General features: G+C 39.1%; 1 protein-coding gene across 1 annotated transcript in view; it reads right to left on the bottom strand.

The window, feature by feature from the left end:
* The window catches only part of TRHDE (thyrotropin releasing hormone degrading enzyme), a 218,084-nt gene that overhangs the window by 175,426 nt on the left and 19,819 nt on the right, over positions 1–22,839 (bottom strand). The window contains exon 3 of the mRNA XM_075150062.1: positions 3,695–3,821. Coding sequence (XP_075006163.1) covers positions 3,695–3,821 — 127 coding nt within the window. The remainder of the gene's footprint in view (positions 1–3,694; positions 3,822–22,839) is intronic.

Genomic DNA, 22,839 nt, shown 5'->3' with positions numbered 1-22,839 from the left:
AGAGCAGCAGTAAATGCATCCCACTAACACTGTGATAATGCAATGCTGTCAAGGGGAGGAAAACCGAGGCCCAGAAACCCAAAAATCTTCACATAAGTAGCTTGTTTATGCACCACACGTGACGTTTTGTCAGTCTTTTATAACTGGTGCCTTGTAAAGTTTCCCAGTTCACAGTAGATGAAGTATTCTGAAAAGAGATTCTGTGGCCCTTTCGTAGAAACACTTGGGAAACTGGCAGACTATGAACGTAGAGATAGCCCTGCCGGCTCAGACAAAAAGACTGCCTAGCACAGTATTCTGCTCTCCAACAGCGGCCACAAGCAGACGTTCAAGAGTAAGACCAGGGAAGTATAAATAGCACTCTCTTGAGTATTTCCCAGCATCTATTTTCAAACCATGGGGTTTCCTCCCATGGAGGACCTCTCCCAAGTACTCGTCCATGTCTCCCCTTGGACTTTTTTGCATCTACAATCTCTTTTGACAAGGAATTTCACAAATCTACCACCTGCTGCAGTAACAGCAATCTTTTTGTGGTCTCTGCAGCTGTTTCCTGCTAAGCTCATTGCATGGCCCTTTAGCCTTGGCTGGAAGAGACAGTCATTCCTCCACCCCAAATCATTCACAACTTAAGAGTCACAACTGTCCACATGTAAAGAGTGCTTGTTTACCTAATCATTCCCCAAAGGGAAACTATTGCAGTCTCGAAGATCCTCATAAGAAAAAGCTCTATGCATACAAAAAAAATTTTGTGTGTATTGCAAACTGGATTAAAATTAAATATGATACAAATATGGAAATGTATTTTATATTCACCAGCCATAGAAACACAATTAAAAACCCTACTGTATACCTTTTTAGAATTAAATAAAACCCAATGCTTTATCCGTCCCTCATTTTAACTAGTGTTTGTAATGATTTTATAGTCTTGGAATAAACTGTTTTTTAAAGACCTGACTTATTTTTCAGAAATTAAATTCATACAAGAATTAATAGCTTAAAACCCTATACAAGCACCTTCCAGTTCAGAGTATGATGTGGAAAGTGGTTCCTATACAGAACAGTAGCTGATTTATTACAATCTCAATGACGAGCGCTAGTTCCAAATGCCAAGGATCCGTGGAAATGGACCTCAATGAAACACAAAGTAAACAAACAAACACAGGTCCCTCTGATATAGCCACACATCTGAAGCCTAAAGGTCCTCCGATATGCCCACGCCCACCATATAGAGTGTTCGAATGGATGACCACGTAGACGATGAAAGTGCTTCGCCAAAGGTTGCAGGTCCCTAGTCCCCACAGAGACACCCCAGCGTATCGCATTGATACTAACAACATACCGCTCAGTAGCTCGTGCAGCACCTGCATAGTGAGCTGGTCAGTATTTTGACAACGGAATTCTTTTGAAAAAAATAAAATGTATTTTCAACCAAAATAATTTCATTTGGTTTAGTTCACTCTTGTTAGAACTGGACAATATGTGAAACAAAATTCTTCATTTTTTTTAAAACATTTACGTTTGAAATAGAACATTTTCTACAAAACTGACACTGTCATTAAAAAGCTTTTTAAACTACATTCTTCAATTTTCACTCCCACTTGAATACATTTCACTTTTTACTTATAAATCAAATTAAAAACTCCTAAATGTCCCACAAAAAACATTCTGATTTTTCTTAAAACCTTAATGAAGTACCAATCCTTTGCAGCACGACAGAAGTGCATCAGGTGACAGTCCCAAGGCTTTAGAGAGCACAGGTGTGTTTTCTGTATCAACACATCCTCCTGATGCACACTCCTTCCACTGCTGTAGCTAATGCTCTTTTGTCTCTTCCCTCAGAAAATTCTTTAATACTCCTGCAAAATCACTATCATAGAAAGACTACAGTATTTTTTAGTCTTTCTATTCACCTACCAGACTATTGTCCCTAACCTTCCATTTTCCAGTAAAAAAAAAATAAAATTCACTCCTTCAGATTTAAGATACTACTAGCACATGCTTAAATTTAGTGATCTGAGTGTTCTGCTGATCTGATAAAGATACCTATGCTCAAATGCAAATCAAATTTTCAAAAATATTTGAGTCACTGATAGAGTTTTGATAGAGTGACTGATAGAGTCCTTATTATAATTTACCTTAAATAAATTTAACCTTATTATAGCACAACAAACTTTGCAAACTATTTCCTACAGTATCATTACAGAATAACTAAAGTTTTCAAGCCGTTTTTCATATTAACTCAACAATTTTACTACAAATACTTGATGAAAAAATACAGTTTTACTTGTGACTATTTCTCCTATTCTATTCCAAAGAGATCTAAACTGGAACAGATTCATTTCCAATGAGAGATTTTTAAAAGATGTGCTACAGCATAATGATAACGCATACAGCACGTTGAGTTGAAAGACCGTGTGTTGCAATTGTGAAAGATATTCTGAAGTAGATACAGTCACTACTGCCTGCTGCTACCTGGCATCCTCAGTAAACTACCTGAAGTAATGATCGGAGTCCCACTGTTCGTCCTTTACATTCAACAGAAAGTTTTTGATTATTTTTTTCCTTCTAAATTTTTGGCACTGGTAAGTCTATAACTTCCTTTATGAAATCATCATTACATACCTGAAGCCAGGTATGAAAGGACACACACAAAGCCTGATGCATGTGCCATATTTAACCCATCTGTTTATTTCTCCGGGAGAACACTGCCTGTAACCCATCATTTAAAGATAACAAGAAACAAATGCCACAACATTCTTACAAAAAATTCACGCCACACCTTCATCTAGCAACATCAATTACTTTATCTATCTCCTACACCGTTAGCTGTAAGACTAATAAAGCTACTCGGCAGGCAAGGGATTTAATGAAATATACCCTGAGTTCCTGGGAGGATCACCTGTGGTTCCAACTCTAACACTTCTGATCAAATACAAGCTCTCTTCCTGCTGCTGAGCAATAGGCTCTTTGGATCTTGATCAAACATGCTCCAAAGGAGGGAGGGTGTAATAATACGGTGTAAAGTATTCAAGTGTGTAGGAGAACAATTGATTGTGGTGAAAAGGAGGAGGAAAAGAAACTATTTAAAAAATAATAGAAATTGACAGCTTTTACATTTAGGTCACTTGAACAGCAAAACAAGTTCACAGCGATTCTTTCAATAAGCAACAATACAATTAAGCATATGTACTAATCATCATTAATAAACCACATAAGCCAGCATAAAAAAATACTGCCTTGCACTGTTACAGGTTCCCATTTTCCACAGACATTTTCGATTCTGTTCCCCATCTAAGGCTGAGGCATCAAGATACAAATATTACAGAACAAACACCTCCCAGTGGCTATCTAATGAAAGTAAGGACCAAAACAAACAGCATCAGAAAAACCCTAACCCACTTATCCATGAAAGGTCTCAAGTTCTCTTCCTAGAGTCCCACTGCCTAACAAATTTAGTAGTCTGCTTCCTGCTGCTTTCAGTGCAAGGCTGGAAAGGGGACAATTGGACTTCCCTTCCTCTGCAAGGAAGAGACGAAAAATTCCTTACTTATTGATCCTCCTAAACAAACATTCCTCCTTAATCCAAACATTTCTTAGCTTGAAATCTAGTGCATTCTGGGCTTAAATTTCCATTAAAAAAGCTGACTTAATCTCCCGTCTCTGGGTGAACTTCATGTTCTAGGGGAAATCTTACCTAATTTTGGCAGGGAATAGGGCACTTTAAAATAATCTTCATAAAATTCAATGAGTCTCCTTGTAATATTTAGAGCATAGTCCCCCGATCCTCTTCGGATTGCATCAGGCCTTGCATATAAACGTACCTGTTAAAAAACAAAATGAAAGACTGATCATTTCAGCATCTACATTTTAAAGCTATCCTACCTGCAGAGGTGAACTATTCTAAGGTTGTTGTGAGGTGGCAGGATTATTCTCTTAAAGCCAAATGTGACTGTCGTACATTTGTCAAAACGTGTCATAGCTGAAAACCAGAACTCCCACAATTAAGGTTACAAAGTTGAGAAGTCACAATCTCCTACTTATATGTGTTGCCAAATAAAAGATTTAACATTCCTTGCATCAAAATAAATATTCAAAGAAAAACACTTACATGTGTTTGCTAGAGATATGATGGGAGAGTGGATTAGTATAATGGTTCTCTGCCTACACTGAATGTAGGCAGGACGCAGTGGCTCAGTAGGAGAGAAGTTCACGGTTTGTTAAAGGCACATTATATCGAGCCCTGAAAGTATTAGTAGACTGTGGAGAAAAAAAAATAATCGTTCTCTTTTCTTTTCTCTGACAGTGACACAGTTACCCTCAATGGAAGACTGCAAAAACAACCATTTATGAGCTCATTCATGTACACAAACAATTCCTGAAACCTTCAGGACTGCTTCAGGCCTCTGTTTTCAGAAAGCAGTAAGTTAAAGCTGTTTATACAAGCCACAGACTGCTGTGTTCAGTATAAAACAGCTCACATATCTGACCACGTGGAGCACCCAAGTGAACAGAACTCACCTTCATCATTCAGCACCCAAGCATGACCAGCTTCCCTCCCCATCAACAAGGCAGCGGAAAGCACCACCAGGTTATTCATTATTCCCTGTCCTTACAGCCCTTAACGCTTCCTTAGTGCAAAGATGACATACAGCTAATGAGAACTGTTAACCAAGAAAGGGATAGAAAGGAGAGACACTTTTCGCTCTCCCTCCTCATACGCAGTCTGATGGATGCAGCCGAGGGGAAGCAGTGTGTGCTTTGTCTCTAGTGGCTGTGGCAGAAGGTCTCTCCCTGACGTACATAATGACCTGATACAAACAAGACTCTACTAAATGTCAGTCCTAATAATAATATCTGACTCACTAATACTTTCTGTGGTAGGATTAAATCCCAGCCAGGGTTTGAGGAAAGCAGCAGGGCAGAAATCAGAAAATATCAATGCAAACATGAAGCAGAAATATCAGTTTTGAAATGTTTCTAAATGCTCTATTCTGGACCAAGAAAAGCCAATGGGATTTTCAGCTTCAGTGAAAACATTACCAAGTATTGCTTTACTGCTCTTTTCCTGAACCAGTTCAGTTACTCGAGTGGAAACCAGATATCAAACCTCAGTACACTGTACCTGTCAGTTCTGTTTTAACCCACTATCTCTTCGTTTTCAGTATTCAGACACATTGTTCTGCTTTGTTACTATGTCTATCTTTATATTTTTATCTTCGCGTTGTATTAGACTCAGTGCACAATCAACCATAGCTACCATTTATAATGTAAAACAGATAACACTGTAACCAAATGAGACATGTAATAAAGCAGACTTCTCATAATCACCACCTGAAAGCATATAAACCATTATCTGAACACTTCCAAGTCACTATTTTTGGTTATTGCTTCCTTCCAGAGTTAACAGTGACGTGGACATTAAATGTTCCCTTATCTGCTAAACTAAATATATTTTTTAACAAAATAGATATTAACCACAGAGATCCTAATTCAAACATCTCAAAACCTTTAGTTTATGGAAGGATGGTAAGAATCACAATTAGATTTGTGACGAACGCTGTTTTGTATCATTAAACCTTTATACACAATTTTGCATAATTGCTTTACTGGCACAGTTGACTGTATCAGCAAATTAGGGAAAAAAGAGTCAGCCAACCAAGTATGCAAAAAATCATTCAATTTGACAGTGGCCAAATGTGTCCATAATAAGGAACAGGACAACAGAATGGAAGAAAAAAATAGGTACATACAAGAAAAATCAAGGTTCAACTTACTGCATTGCAACCTGTGCCTTTTGGCAAATGCAGAAAAGGCATTTAATGGTGCCTGAGATGGAGCCCAGGTACCAAAGCTCAAAAACCGCAATGCTGCAAACTTTCGTTTGCCACCTGCCTAACGCTGAATATAGTTTTATTTTGCCTGTAAGTTTCCCTGGGTGCCGCTCTGCCTGCCTAGAACAGCTCCGGACTGCCAGGGCTGCATGGCTCACACTGAGGTCACCGCTAAGCTAGAACACAGTTCAGAAATTACCGGTGCCTTTGCCCAGGTCTCTCAGGGGCTTTGAGGCAACAGGCGTTGCCGAGCATGCCAGCCACCTTCAAATGCTGGGTCTGCTTCTGCCTTTCACCCAACAACCACTGAACGTGACATGTATGGAGGAACCTTAGAGGCACCATCGCAGACTTACCCTTGGCCTCAGCAAATGCTCTCTTGGCTAGCAGAGGGCTACCGCAGGGGATGGTCTGTGACACTCTGCCTACTTGGCTGGCTGTTTTGGATGACACCTTCTGAGGTGTCATTCACGATATAAGGAGCTTGGTCCAGAGTTCAGTCTAAAGGCTGGCACCTATAAGCTTGAAATTGAAGCCCCTAACTTTCACATGCCGATGTCCTTTAATGTGTATGGGCTTATCTTGACCATGTTTTACCTCCAAGTCCATAAAATAGGGATTATATTATTTCCTTAGCTTATACGAACATTTTGAGTTTTAAGTAATAAAGACTCTAAAGTTTTCAGATACTGCTCCAAAGAGGAGTTTAAATAAATAAAACAGAATGAAGATTAAGACATGAGATTTGTTTAGCATAATTTTTTTGTTTGTTTACTGCTTTCATTTCAAAAGGCAGATAGGTTGTGTTACTTTATAACTACGTTGGACTGAAAAAATGCATAATTATTATATACTTTCCCACAGGCTGTTTGACCACTATGCTAAGAATTCGATTTTAAATTAATTTAAATAAGAGAAAGAACAGAAAATCTTCTGCAGGGTCAGACCTAAATATAAATAAAAGTAGTACGTGTTCTTCTACAAAAGATAAATAGGTTTCTAGCTTAAGTGTATAATTCATCACTCACTTTAATGGCATCTACTGCCCTGCAAATATTAGTGAAGCTCTTTTTCACAATCTTTGCAAGATTAGGTTATACTATTATTTTCATGTAAGAAAGTGGAGAACAAAGAGAGACTGAGACTAATTCTGGGTGCCTATCTTGACAACCCTCAAAGTCAAGTATACTTAACAATTTTATTGCACACACTTAAAGCACTGTTCCCATTATATCTTATTGCAGTGGTGAACATTTTATACAGCTTTGAGTCTGGTCACAGGTGCCTTAGTTTGGGTATTAAGAAAATTAGTCACACACGATTAGTGACTAAATGAGACTGTGTCAGTTTATGGGATTTGCTCGGCATGTCATAGCAACTCTGGTGGCAGAGGCAGGGAGGTAATTCAAAGATGGCATTCAGCCTCTCAGCCACCTGACAGCCTGCACCAAGCATCTTCCACATTTGGGAATTAATAAGGTAGGGGCTGTTCAGACAACAGGCATATTCACAGTACACTAGTGTTGTCCTGATGCTGCGCAGTTCCCTGTGTGTCTAAATGACAAAAATACTGGAAAAATATTATGAGGGATCATATTAGTAATGACACTGTCATAATACCTGCGAATACAACAAAGTTCACACGGTCAACTTACATTCTGGGGTTTTTTTCTTAACTCCCTTGCACCTGCATTTGCAACCATTACCAGTCTTTCAACAGAAGTTCTGACTACCAAGAAAAAAAAATTCCAAACCTCTCATTTCTCTCTCAGATAGAACCAGACTGACCATCTCCTTCCTACCACAAGTTTGAGTAACTAGGTTTGCACGTTCAGCCCTACAACCCACACCTTCCCTTCGACATTTATAAGATGCTGTTGTTCTTATACTGCACAGCCACTGATGGAGACCAGATACACTTTGCTAGAAATCATTTTCACTTTTGTTAACAGCAGAGCAAGAAGTTATTAGAGATCCTAAATGAAATCACTGCAATGTATATTTTCTCATTCTTTTCTAAAGTGAGCAGAAATATGAGTTGTTTCCCCTCGTTTCCTGCCAAAATCCCTGGGCTATTTTCATTAGAACTTTAAATAAAGACAATACAATAGCCACACTCAGATACCACCACAGAAAAATCATCCTGAAGGATTAATTTAAAAATATTAGTAACCTAACTCAAGTTCTTAGAATGACTTTGGCAGCATTATCAGATAAAACACTAAAATATTCCTGAAACTTGTATGGTAAATTCCATGTATTTGTTATAAGTGATCAATAGTCTACTTCTCTATAGTTAGTCAAAAGTATTTGCTGTACAAAAAGTGTACTTTCACAAATAATTTGTACATATTGCACATTTTCTGTAGTCTCTCTTAGTATTTCAGCATTTCTTACATAAAATAAGTCAAAGTAACTTAAAAATATTTGTAATACCAGGTCGCCAGAACAGATAAATGTGATTGTAAAATGAGAGCTGTTTCCCATATTGAGGGACAGTTGTGATATACACGAAGAAATGTGCAACAGATTTAGGACAAATCACATCTGACTAAAGTCAGGTTATTAACTACCGTGCATGAGAAAATCTTCCTGTCTACAGAAAGTAAAAATTATTCAACAAAAAGTTAGCACTTAAAAAGAAAAAAAAGAGATTTTTTTTCTTGTCTTATTACTTCAGAGTGTTTCAAAAAATGTGAGTTAGTAACTATATACAAGGTACAATGGGTAAATTCTGACAAGTACAAACTGTAAATAGCAATGAACATCTTAATTTCTGGTGAATAGTATGTTCACTAAAAATGTTTCCATTGTACCAAAGACCAGTGATAATTTCAGCACATAATAAACAGAGGAATGGGTTCAGAAAAAGTAGAACTGTTCTATTTTGACATTTTAAAATCACAACTTTTTTTATTCTTTTTTTTTTTTGGCATTAAAATTGAAGTACGTGAAAAAAAGAAAAGGATGAAAGGGATGAAGAACGGTAAGGAAAAACCTGCAGTCATTTTTTCACATTCTGTGTAATATTTCAGGTCAAACTGAAGGCTTTGTTCAGTCCTGCTTTGCAGGTAGGAAGAATATGGAATACATTCAGCATTTTGACCACAGAAATAAAAAGTCAAAATCCATTATTTACACATCTCTAATTGACAAAAAACTGTTGTCCAACCTTCTCCCTCTGCAGGAATTCACCAAAGATGAAGGAAAACCAGAGAGAACCACAGCATGTCCTCCCTCTGGCGCTAGAAGACGACACTAACAACCTTTGCTAGAGGTGCCACAAACCTGCCAACCTGCTTCCCAGGGAGTTAAGGAAGCTGACAACCTGGCTGAAATCAGGATGTTACAGCAAAAGGCTTGCAGGCCTGAAGCATGCCATACACCAGAGCCCACCTCTTACTTTAGAATTAAATTTCCACTTTTAGATTTGAAGCCTGCTCTTGAAGACATTATTCTCTATGCCACCTTCTATTTTATGCATGCATCCCCTTTGAAACAAAGTTTGTTATCTTTTTACGGGAGCATCACCCGGCTTCATATCAAGACATATTTTTATTCTTTTATTTATTGTAAAGTTTGCCGCTCACAATAATCCCATGTAAAACCCTGCACTAATTATGCAAGGCACCTTTTCTTTAAATGTTTAGCCTTTTTTTTTTTCCCATGTTTTAAGACCACTCTAATTCCATCACTGCCTTCCCTGATGCCCTGGGGGGATCACAGCTTACTGGATGAGAAATATTGCTCCAAGGGAATAAAGTGCACCTCTGTTTTAGGAAGGGAAGGCTCATTGGGCTCTAACGACCTAACAGAACACCCACTGACTTGAACTGAATGACTCCTGTTAACTACAGGGGCTTGAAATCAGACTTTCAGAGGAGACATGACAAATCCAGCCCCTGGGCTAGGGACAGTTCTGCCAAGGCAACCTTCACCAACAGCATCTGCCATGTCTACAGTCCATGTTTTTAGACCACCACTTGAGTAGTCCTTGTTAGGCAGTGCACAGGAAAAAAAGAAAAAGAAAAAAGTGCTTTAAATGGCGGTACTCTGATCATGACCACTCATAGTTCAGATCATGAGAAGCAGGACCACTGACTGGATCTCATGTTTATATCCCACGTGCTATAAGGAAAATAGCTCTCTGCATCTTGGAAACATCCTGACACAGAATCTACACAACAGTAACCATTGCTGTATCTCTGCTACAGCATCAGGTACAACAAGGCCAGCTTTGTTGCTGACAAGGGGAGAAGATGCATCTATAATCCCAGCCCTTGGTTCACACCGTCTGATACCATGACCATGGCCACACACGTGAGTACACAAAACCACTCCCGAAGGTACCCTCATCCACAGGAAGCCTCTGCTTGGTCCTGAATCTGTCACATCACATAGGCCAGTGAGACCACAAGAGACTTGAATCTCTCTCTCCTTTACCTTGGCACTATTACAGCATCTTTCCAAGCAAACGTGGCTAACGTTCCAAGGATGGCATCTATCTATTTTGCTAGTCTAGATTTCCCCTTCCCCCTTTTTTCTATCTTTGGTCCATTTTGCTACATGTACTTTGAACAGACTGGGAGCAAATGGGGGTATGGAAACTGAGCAAAAGTCTGATGACAACCTTAAATCTTGTTGTTTCCTCGGGCAAGCATGGATTAGGTAACCTTGTATCAACACAGGATCCACTTCACAATTAAGGATAGTTTCCCCTCCCACCTACTTTAAGCAAAATTAAAAGTAACTTTGTCAGGTGTTTTAAAGCAGCTCAGAGCACTTTCCCATTACGAAACAGCTGTTTCTGCACATCAGCTGATGTCAGCAATGCCACCCTGGGAATAATGCTTGTTCTTTAATCCCTTCCTCAAAGCCAGCAGACTCCACATGAAGCACTGTTCTTGGGAGGCCCCTCCAAACTAGCTCCCGCCCAGCCCTGGTACATCTGGGGTCTCACTCACGATGATTTAAAAATCTCAGTTCAGGAAAGCACTTACGCATATGTTTAACTTTAAAAATGTGTTTAACCCATAACATGCACGTACATGTTTCAGAAGGCCCTAACATTTCCATAGAGCAGCCGCTTACAAATTTTATAAAGGGGGAGGAAGTAGCCTTATGCTCTTTATTTCAAGATCCATGATACTTCTGCAGTAAGTGACACTCAGCTGAAAAACACATGCATTGCCTCTGTACTTAAAAGCTTCAATTTACTTGATCATCTGTGATCTCCTTCATCTCTATTTTGCTCACTATTTTAGGCACAGGCATTGGTTTTATTATTGTTACAGAGACAAATATATGTTCACATTACACATCTAATATAGCAGACAGATGTCTGGACACAACAGTCTTGGTTGTGATCTCCGTGGGTCACTTCTGCAAACAAGGCATTGCATCTCAAATGAGTTTTTAAATCTGAAATTCAAAAGAAATAACACTTTGTTACATAGGCGAACAAGCTACAAGCCAAGTTCCACCAAGAAACAATATGAGTTGTTTAACGTGTGTGCATAACTCCATGAGTTTTGTATTCAAATGCAATAAATTTTACAACTGAGTGAGGACACACTGATGAGTGAAGGAGAGAGAGGTAGCGGTAGTGAAATATCAATTTTGCTGTACTGAACATAGTTAAACTTGATAATGGGAAGAAATGACAGAAAAATGCCTTGTTTCAAACTCCTATTCATTATTCATCATGGACAATACCCAAAAGAGACTGTATGGTAATGAAATGTGCTTACTGAATACCGAAGGGACAGCTCATCTTTATAAGGAGATGACTTTTCTCCAAACTGAGCAGTCACACACAGCACTGCACTGAGCCTTTTTTGGATATAATTATAAGCAAAAATGTTTTAATACATTTAGGAAATTTTTTTTAAAGCTAGCTGGAAAGAGTGAGAGTTCAATGACCTGATACTTGCTGAGGAAACGCTGTTTTGCTGGAAATTGGGTGGAACTTTTTTTAAAGTAAATAAATATTATCTTTGCATCCTGATTCAAGACAGCTTTAACTGGTTTAATAAACCAGTTAAAAATAAAAGAAGTCACCACTAAAAATGAAGTTTTATGAAAGAAATGGTCACAGAGGGAGTTATACTGGTAGAGAGGTTTCTCAGGAAACTAAATGCAAGCACAGGGGTGCTGAAGGGCAAGGGGAAAGAGGCTCCGAACAGACATAGCAGATGTTTCTGGATAAAAATTCGTAGCATGACCCTGAAGGAGAAGGAAGTGAAAGAAACTTCTCGGGTTCCAGCTGACAGTGGGAAAATGAGGAATATTAAGCAAAGAGATTGTCATGTATTTTCAGAGCTTTAAAAGGGGGGGTGGGGGAAATAGTTTTGTGCATCTCCTTTCTAAATAAACATGACTGCATGGGAGAAGCATCTAGTTGCCTTATCAATTTCTCATCTGAACAAAAACAAATGCAAGTATTTGCCGACTTCTCCAGCCAAAGGTGCAACAATATATTCCACCAGGAGGCAAAACTGTCATGCAGACTTCCCACAATTTCTAACTTGAGAAGAGATCATAAAATACTTTGGAAAGTTAATGAGCTGCACTCACATATAAATCTGACCAATGCTCAGCTGGCATAAAATAAAATACTGGCTATGTCACTGACCACAGTGCCATTAGGATTAATTTAGAGCACTCGGAATCTGTATCATCTTGTTGAAATGGCTCAGGGACAGAAAGTGAACATGTTAACAACTAATGTATAGCAAATGTAATTACGGACGCCACTTCATAGCCATTTCAGCCATCTAAGAGTGCCACAGTCCCACCACTACATACTCAATCATTCAGCCTCAACTCTTCCCTTACATCAGCGCTAGAGCTCATCTCACCTCACAGGAACCTTTCAACCAGACGAGTGGGCTAACTAAGTCAGCCAGGTGGGTGGTGTCCAGGCAGCCCAGCTTCCTCACCTGGCCACCCGTCAGGTCGGTGCTAGAACCAGTATGAGAAAGCGTTTGTGGAGAGAAGAGAGGACCATGACAGACAGGATACAGATAAATTTGAGTCATTACAGAACTTCAACCTAGGACAAAAAACTTCGCTATTGTGGGGAATTCACTGTCTAAATTGTTGAGATTCCCAGTGGTTAAAGCTCCTTCCAGTTCTTTGTAGAAGGTGAAAAATCAGCATAGCTTTAAGAAACAAAGCACAAAGATTTATATTATTTACCTATTACACATAAAAACTCTGTATCGCAACACCAGTGGCAACATGATGTGAGAATGGCTTTTTCCTCCAGGAAAAATCTGCAGTAGATGGTATCCCAAGGGTTAATGCCAGTTTCCATTTCCTTTGGTTGGACTGGGATTGGATTGACATTTAAAAGAATTCTCTTATTCAGAGTATTTTTCATTGGCTATTTTATAGTCAAAGCATTCACATCGCACATCTTTCATAAATAATATTTCACCTGTTCTTGCATAAAAAACAGAGTTACAGAAGAACACAAATTTAAAGAAAGTGCTAACAAGTGACCTACAACATTCAGCAGCCCGACAGCATGACCGGTTTCACCTGGCTAGAGACAGCTCTGTCACAAGCACATAGATGTTACCTTAGAGTGATTCCATTTGAAATGATAATCTGCAACTATTACAACTGCTGATTTACATTTTGGCATTGTCTAGAGGCTGTCAATACGACAACGAGGTTCCTGTGTGCTCAGCCGGCTACAGAAATAGGAGCAAGGGTTGTCTGTCTCAGATCTTTCTGTCTAAACAAAGACAGGCAAAACATGGGGGAAATGAACTGTTATCGTATCTGTTTTATAAATGAAGGATGCAAAAGATCCTTCAACAAGAAAATCTGAAAAAGAGCTGGAAATAGAACTCGAATTTCCTCACTGCCCTAAACTGATAAATCATCTTTTCATCATAGATCATCAAATTACTATTCCTAAAACACATTTCCTAGAAAACAGCCTCTTCCATTAAAAATTTTTTAAAATTTAAAAATCCTGTTTTCAGGTCCCTCAATCACAACATGTTTTTTAAAAACCAGACCTAAACTATATCGCAAACTGTAGACCAGGATCCCTGAAATTGCTCAACTACAGAAAACATTCTGAAAACTGCAATTGCTCATGTTCACTCATGTCTAAGCGTAACCATCCCATCTCTGTAACAACATCTTTTGTCAAGTGGCTACTGTGCTGAGACTATTTAGCTTTGTTATTTTAAGAGATTTCAAAAAAGTGGTCCCCTACAAAATAGCTACTAAGTAAAGTGATGTACTTGTCCAGAGCATAACAAAAAAAATGGAAGGAGATAGAGACAGACTGTACGCGACAATCCAATGAAGATGGAGTGGAAACCACAGCCTGGTGGAGATACATTTCACCATACTCATCATACGTAAATCTTGATTGGTATTAGGAAAAAAAAAAAAAAAAAGAAATCTGTGGTAAATAAATAGAACAAATAACAAAATATAGTCCTAAGAAAAGAAAAGCAGAAGCACAGTTCATATGTGAGCTCAAATGCATTTACTCAATGCATAGCTTATAATAGCAGCGATAAGCAAAAGGAACAAAGGAAAGTATTTTGTGAGCTACATGTAAACTTAATAGAAAAACTGTTTGCAAAGTACATAGATTAGTACTGTAAGGTGCTGAGTTTTAAAGTAACCTTTAAAACTTGTTGGCATTGAGGAAACTCAGCACTTTGTAGACAAGTCTGCATTGTGCTGGATTGAGCCCACAATACTTTTTGAGAAACTGTACCTAGCCTTTAGGAGGGAGAAAAATATGCATGTGGGAAATTTTGTGCTCTGACTGGTATAAAATCCATAACAAAAATAAAAACGGGTTACATCAATAAGAGCAGCAACCATATTAACAGTGAGAGTTCCTTCAGGCTACAAACTTGTCAGAGCAAAGAGACAAACAATTTGGTCAGTAAAAGCAAAATCCATAAACTATGAATTAGGGAAACAAGAAATCAAATTTTTCATATGGACACACACTAAAAGCCACTAAAAAAAACTTCATTAAGTGCTCTAACTCTGAACTAATATTTTAAATGTTTTTAAAAAGCCTCCAAATCCACAGAGCAATATAAAAAGTAAAACAAAAAAGCTGAATGTGCTAATATTATCTAAACACTTTTGCACAACTAGCCCCTGACAAAACCATGGGCAGAATGAGCACTTCAGCCAGAGAAGATAAATTAGGGAAGAGCAGTTACCTATCAATAACATCTCCTACCCATGGCTGGAAGGATTCCAGCCCCCTTCTGGGCACACCAATCTCAGTGTAAAACATGAGAATTAGAAGAGAAAAAAAAATTCCAAAGGCAAATTACAATTATAAATAGAGAAAGTAAAATAGAAGGGCTGAATCAATTAGAACATTATTCCTATCTCAGGCCTCCCATCTGAGAAAGATCAAGGCCACAACCAGGGATCAAAGTGATTAGCCGCCTAACCAGCAGCCATCAGAGACACAGATGAGAGGTGGCAGATCATATACACACAAACAATCTGACCTGGCAAACAGAGGCTTTTTGCATCTTAAGACAGAAGAAGCTGGAAAATTCAAGTACTCTGACATATACAAACTTAGACAAATGTGATAAACAAGACTCTGAGGCATGCTGTTTTTAATCTACAGAACACACGTTAATATAACAACATGTAAATCGTTTAAATTAAAATAAAATACTATAAAATGTTTAACTGCAGGGTTATTAATCAAATCCCTTCCAATATATGAAATGTTCAATATTTATGATAATGAAAAATTATTTTTGCACATTTCATCATTCAAATTACATTCCTCATCTTAAAACCTCCACTACTCAGGACATACTTCCCATTAGGAAGATGCAAGTTAATTAGCGATGTCCTCTGCATGTCTATGGAAAAGGCCAATTTGCTAACACTTTCTGATCAGCCACAGCTCAAACACCACATCCGGTTTACATCTGGACACCGAGCTGAGATTTAACTAGGTCTGGATCACTATCACACAGGTTTCCCAAAACGAAGCAATTTGGTCAGAGCTGATCTCTTTATTCATACCTGCTGGTTAGCATTAGATTAATACAGTTTGTTTAGAACAAGATCATGTCTAAGAGAAGAAAAAGGATTAAAACCCTTTCTTACAAAACAGTCAGGGCAATTCCTTCCCCAGGAAGCTAACTAGCACAAAATGCAACAACAGGGTCCAACAGATTATGGGAAGATGGAAAGAAGAGAAGTATTTCTGAAACCTGGGCATTCCAAACTTTTAGATGCTGCAGGCATGGCAGTCATATCGCAGGCAAAACTGAAGTCGCACAAAAGGTTTAAGTCTTAAATAATCAATCAATCAGGCAAATAGGAAGACAGAAGCACTTTTGCCACAATCATTTCTTTAATTCCAAGCACAATAAAACAGACTACACAGATATATTCCTTTGCTGACAGTGGAACAGATCACTGTTGTTTGAACAGTCCGTCCTTCCCTTTTCTTAGCTGATGAAGAAAGCTATTCCCCTGCTTAGCTTCCAGCTGACATCCATGTCAATATAACAGCTTCATTAGTCTCTCTCTTTTTAACACTTTCCTAGAGTCTAAGGTAACATTCCCTCTCATGAGACATACCCTGACTGCACAGTGCAAGGTAAATCTTTAAAACGGCAGGCTTTGCTTGCTCTCATCCTATCTGTACTCACAGAATAAACTGTGCCTACAACCAGAGGATTTGCACCTCCAGGTATCCAGATTAACAAACATTAAGTACAATTATTAGGGGCAATATCAACAGTGTATGGGCAGCAAAAGCATTTCTGCACTTTAGCAAGTACTGACATGAACAAACGCAAAATCTTTTGGAAGCTTCCATGGGATATAACCACTGGAAAGGATAAAGCAGGAACTTTGTAAGGAAGCTTCCTCTAGGTTCAGCATATCAGAACAGGACCTCCAGTACCCTTTTTTCCCCAAGTTTCTGGTGCTTGACTCTGTGTTTGGGAGGGCAGTAGAAGAGAAGGACAAATGGCCTGATCCTGACCCTCTCTTTGTGTACTGTAATTATTTGCAACAAAGTATCAGTGAGGCGCACCACTCCCTGTGACTTCTGTAAAAGGCAAACTGCCATGGGGGGTATGGGAAGATCATCAAAAAGAAAAGGGGATTGAAGGAGCTAGGCAGAGAAATTATAAACTAATATTCAGTTGAGTCTTCAGATCAGCGTATGAAGTGAACAAAACTGCTACCAGAAGCTTCTAAGAAAAACATTTGTATAAATATCACTGACTAATATTCTGCTGCCAGAGGAAAGCTCTCAAGTAGCTTGTTGCTACCGCCTCTAAAATACCTACTACGCTTTTCCCATGAGAGTCTTCAAAGCTGCCGTTTCCTATTAGGCAAAGCAAAGGACAAAAAAATGATGAGGGAACAAGAAAGAAATCCCAGGGCGAAGCACTGCTGCTGGATCGCATGCTCACAGTGCTGACTGACTCCTTAAACTAAAGCCCAAAGCTTAAAATGTTCCCTGGTTCAAGGGCCAGTCAGTCTCATCGTCAGCACCCCAAAGGATTAAGCCTACGAGAGACAGTCAGCCTCCAGCTGCTGTACTTCAGGGACCCCAAACACTACCCAGCCAGCTGCTGCTCCCAAGTGCCTCCGTGCACTACGCTTACAAATCCAAACGGGCCTTGTGACTTTTACAGCTGCATTTGATCATTGCCCAGCTCACTCATGAAAAAAAAAAAAGGTTAGTAGTCACAGATTACGTTAAACAATTATTAGAGTACTTCACCTCTGTTTTTCTTTCTAACAAAACAAAAGGGCCTCATTACTCGCAAAAAAACCCCAAACTAATCACAGGATCAGTTCAGGTCTGTAGATGGTGAGCTCAATCTCAGAAAATGGTAAGCTTTTGGAGGACAGGGCACATGGAGACATGAGCAACCTCAGCAGCAGCCCGGACCCTGCTTCTGAGGAGAGAGCTCCCCTGGGCAGCAGAGCATGCTGCAGAGGAGCTAGCAGACGCGCCAGCATCGCTGCATGTTACAGTCCAGCATCGCTCAGACACATGTATGGCAGAGGCAGAGCCGTGTCTGAGCTAATAAGCCTTGACTTGCAGCACAGTAAATGACCTAGGACACGATGGTCTGCTGACATTGCTATTCCACTCTCCGTTCCACAGGCAGCTACATCAGTGCCAATTAGAAGATCACCATGCTGTACTTGCGCTGTACTCCCCTGAGGATTACTCATCTCTCCCTAAAAAGGACAGATGCGCTTCATTCGTTTTACACCAACGCAGGAATGGGGTCAAATACGAGCTGCGCGATAGCTGTAAGTCAGCTGAACAGCCATCGTTCTCCACGTTCTTCTCCATCATTTTCTGTATCCAGACACCATACCATAGACCCTTAAGCAGCAGCAAAGGCTGCTCCATCGGTCTTCTCTGACCCAAGTTTAACTAATGTACTTGCACATTCTGCAAAGCACACTCACAGAAGACCCTGAGAAATGATGACACTTTGAATGCTGATTTTTACTTTGTCATTACTGCTGAGATGGCTAAGGGTTTTTCAGACTCTCAAGTAATAGGCGTTCTGAAAGCTCTAGGGTAGTACTGAATGGAAAAAAAGCAGTTTAATAGGTGGTGGCCTTTGAGCTCATAAAAACTGAAGCATCTTCACCACATGCTAGAAAGAGCAGGTATTTTGGAACAAACTCCAAATCCTAGGTCACTGAAGGCTCAGGAATTACAGAAATAGATCAAGTTGCTAGGTCGCGCACATAAGCAAGCCAGTAAGCACAGCAAGGAAAAGATCTGATAGCACTTCACTCCCTTTTGGTCTTGCAGTTTAAAAAGAAAATTGAGCCAAGAAAGCGAATAGAAGATTTAAGGGTTTGTCTACACTGAACGCTGCAATGTTTGAAGAGTTGATCTGCGATGCATTTACTCCCACGTTACACAGCATGATCACAATTATACAGTCTCTCCATTTAAATTACTGGTGTCTCTACACCTGACCTTAGTGGGTGTGTTACCTACCCCTGCTAGTCTATATACCAGTAGCTTTCCTAGCTGTACATTGCACTGCATTCATATGGACATACTGAAGGACTTAAAATCTACAACAATCAGTATCAACACAAATATTTAGAAAGTAAAAGGAACGGATGGAACAATATGACCCTGTGAACAATTCTGTCTCATTTAACTCCCATGATGAGAGAGTTAGCAGCAACCTGAGTTCATTCTGTGCACACAAAAACAAGGCTCCCAACAGGTTTGCACATTGTAATCGAATCTGAAAAGAAAAAAGAGCTCTGATTCAGAAGTTTCCCATACACTTGTGGATTCTGGGATTCATTTACTAAAATGAAGAAGCTGGAGAGGAACAACCCTGAAAACAAGTGTATTTTCAGCTGTACAAGGTGTTTGGAGGCCATTTGCAGTCACCTATGAGCCATGATAAACAGCCAATAGTACATTATATTAGTATGAAATGCTATCCAGAACACTGAATTTTAACTGGGAGGGAAGGGATTTCGTTATTGCTATTATTATGATTATTACATTATTATATTGCAAATAGGTACTGTGGAGACACAGCATCCATGATTACAGAGTCTGTGACTCCACAGTCAGCTATTCGAAAAGAAAATTCCAGCTTGCAAACAGTTTGCAGATGTTCAAGACTACATTCATTGAAAATACATTGTCAGATCCAATCGGGAACAAAATGCAAGTTTGCAGAAGTCTTTCAAAGTTGTTGTGGACTCCTTTTTGTGTTTTGATTCCAGTACAAGCACATTCTAAAATGAATTATGTTTCCATTGTGCATTTCCCACAAACAGTGCAGCACTACGCCAATGCATAATAATTTGAAACATTAATATTATTTGAAAATAACACAGAAAAGGTACTTTTATTATTTCTTCTGATAAAACTAAATTGGTAAGTTCATTAAAATTATTTTTGATACTACTTTCAATTACCATGTAACTTGGTCATGTGAATACCACCACTATAGCCTACAAACATCCCTGGTAACTTTCACCACCCAGGGCTTCAGTTGCCTGCATGCCAAGGTCCAGCTCTGGTATTGCCTAGCTGTGTAACTACTGAAGAAGAGCTAGGAGAAACTCTGAAGGCAGATGAAAACATGAAAGTTACAGAAGTTAAGATTATCAAGACAACATCACCGCTAGCTCAGGGATTCAAGAAGAAAATACCAACACAAAGATATAAAGAGAGCTTAGCTGGCCCCACTGGGAATCATCACCTCCAGTCATCACCATCATTAGTGGCAAAAGAGCTGGTGGAAGATGGCAGCTCAGCAACACTGAGGGTCTATTGAAAGGAGCCACGCAGGACAATCCTTCCCCCCCAGCCAAGGCCTGCCAAGCCAGCAAGGATTGTGAGCAATGGTGAGCACACTAACACTGAGCCTAGTAGCTCATTAACTCCTAGGTATTTTTTGTGTGCATTATCAAACAAATAATTGTTTTACACTTTTAAGGTGAGTGTATCTTGCTTGCAGAATCTTTTTATACCCAGCCCAAACAAACTGAAGACGGTAACAGGCCTTACCTTGGCAACAACAAAATTCCATTATTGTCAAAGCCAGTAACTGAACAGACACTCAACATGTAAGTCACACTCATTCTTGTGACTTTACAGAATCAGGACGTCTATTTCTCCTGCAATCAACTAATAACAATGTCATTTATCTTTATATGAATACAAGAATAAAATACAAAAGACATGTATTTTACTTAAAACACTGTCTGGGGTTAGCCATACTGGGCAATTGTGCATTGCCAAGCACTGATTTGATTTTCATTATACTGCACTGATGGCAAAGTCATTTATCTTTTTTCAGCTCCCAGTCTCCTTTTATCTTTTTCTTATGCTTCTGTATTTTTCCTCTATCCTGCAGTGTTGCTGAATGCTGATGAGCAGAAACTGGTACAAAACAGACAGTCTCTTTCAGATTAAAAGTTCAGGTATGGAAGGTCCAACTTTTTTCCATTTTGGAGTTCCCAAAGAAGCTGTATATTTGGCATTGTGCAGCTATATAAAGATCAGTTAAATACTTCACTAGCTATCCTTCTCTAGAATAGACAGACTTTCAAACAATATGATGTTTCTTTCACGGTTCTAATGTGCTCTCTGTTAAGAAGAAAAATTATCTTCCTGTCACTGCAGCCTTGGATGTTTAAACAAAAAATAGTGACCACTGCAAAAACAGTTTTCCACATACCAGAACCACAATTTTTACAATTTTTTTTGCATTCTTGTTACATTTGTAGATTACTAGCATTCCACAAAAATCAGGAAAATTGGAAATACAAAGAAGAAAAAAGTCTTCCCAGTGTTCTAGTACTTAGCTTTTAAGTGTGTTAGCATCTCACCAAGGATGTATAAACAACTGACTTTTTCAATTCACCAGCTGAACTTGCCATCTTAGTTTGTTAGTACTGAATCAAGTTTGCCTTAACTGTTTCCCTCCAAAACAAAACCAAAGTATTTAATGTCATGACAGACAACACATTCCTCTTGAAATGAAGCAGAATGTTTAATTTCCTAAGATTTGTTCAAAAAATAAATGTAACAGAATTACAGTCAAAACACTACAGCTTATGGTTAGAGTGATGCTTCACAAAGCAGACACCTCAGATGTCTTTCAGGTCTTAAAGGTCTCCATGATGTACATACCGGCATACAAGATGGTAACTGTACCTCCACTGTCAGTCAATGGAGGTCTGTTCAATACAGCTAATAGAACCTCAAGAGTGATTTAGAATATTCCAGAACAGATACACCTACGTCAGGTCAGTGGACACTGACTAAAATACACTCAAAGTATTGAAGATGTTGGTCAACTTCAGCATAGCAATTGCAATTGCTAACATTACTAGACTTCTCACACAGCAGTGACCTGAACCATAATTATCTATGACTTCTAGCAACAACCTTTATATTCTCTCTTCACCGTGTATTAGGTTTAGGCGTGTATATTATCACATTGTCAGAATCTTTTTCAACAAGAACTTTTCAGTAAAGTTCCATCGAAGTTTTCTGCCACAAAACAGAACATGCAACTGCCATGTTCTTGCTAGCCATGGACTCTTCCGCCACACCAGCAGAGACAAGCAACAACAAACGTGTCCAGAACTGACACGGACATATAAGCAGAAAAGTGTGCAGTCTGTACAGAATTATTCAGAATAGTCATACGTACAAAATGCTGCAGGTGAATCTCATGGTAGCAAGTGGCTGGCTGGTAAAACGGCAGATGAAGTTCAACGTCGGTAAGTGCAAAGAAACACAACTATGAAAAAATAACCGTAACTACACATACACGGTAATAGAGTCCAAATTAGCTATAGCTCCGGGAGGAATTCTTGGAGTCACTGTGGACAGCTCTCTGAAAACGTCAGCTCAGTGCTCAGCAAATATTCAATAGGCAAACACAATGTTACAACTGATTAAGGAAAGAATAAAGATCAAAACATTATTATGCCACAGAACAAACTCAAGCATATAAACTTTGAGCACTGCAGGCAGCTGTGGCACCACCCCTCTCTTTCACTCAGTGTTTCAAAACAGGCACTGTAGAACTTAAAAGGCACAGAGAAAGGTGATAAGAATAAGAAGAGATAGGAAGTGAATCCCATACAAGGGGAGATTAAGTACTTTGGAGTGCTGAAAAAGGACAGCTAAACCATCTATAAAATCAGGAGCGGTATACAAGAAGTAAATAAAGAACAACCAGTCACTGATCGTCACAGCAAAACAAAAGGGCAGCCAATGAAAATGTGGAATAAGTGCATTTAAGTAAACAAGACATGCAAGTAAAACACAGATCTTGTTGCCACCAATTGTTACGGAGAGGAAAGTGCAACAGCTTCCAACATAGATAACATACATTCAGAGAGAGCAAGTCCTTTGGCAGCTATTAAACCAGTGGCCCACGTGTAACTCCAGGTCAGGGTCACTAATAGCTGGAATCTAGGAGTAATACTC

Source organism: Calonectris borealis, chromosome 1 (assembly GCF_964195595.1).
Source record: "Calonectris borealis chromosome 1, bCalBor7.hap1.2, whole genome shotgun sequence".
Taxonomy (NCBI): domain Eukaryota; kingdom Metazoa; phylum Chordata; class Aves; order Procellariiformes; family Procellariidae; genus Calonectris; species Calonectris borealis.
The sequence above is the reverse complement of the archived record's forward strand: the minus strand, read 5'-3'. Positions and strand labels throughout refer to the sequence as shown.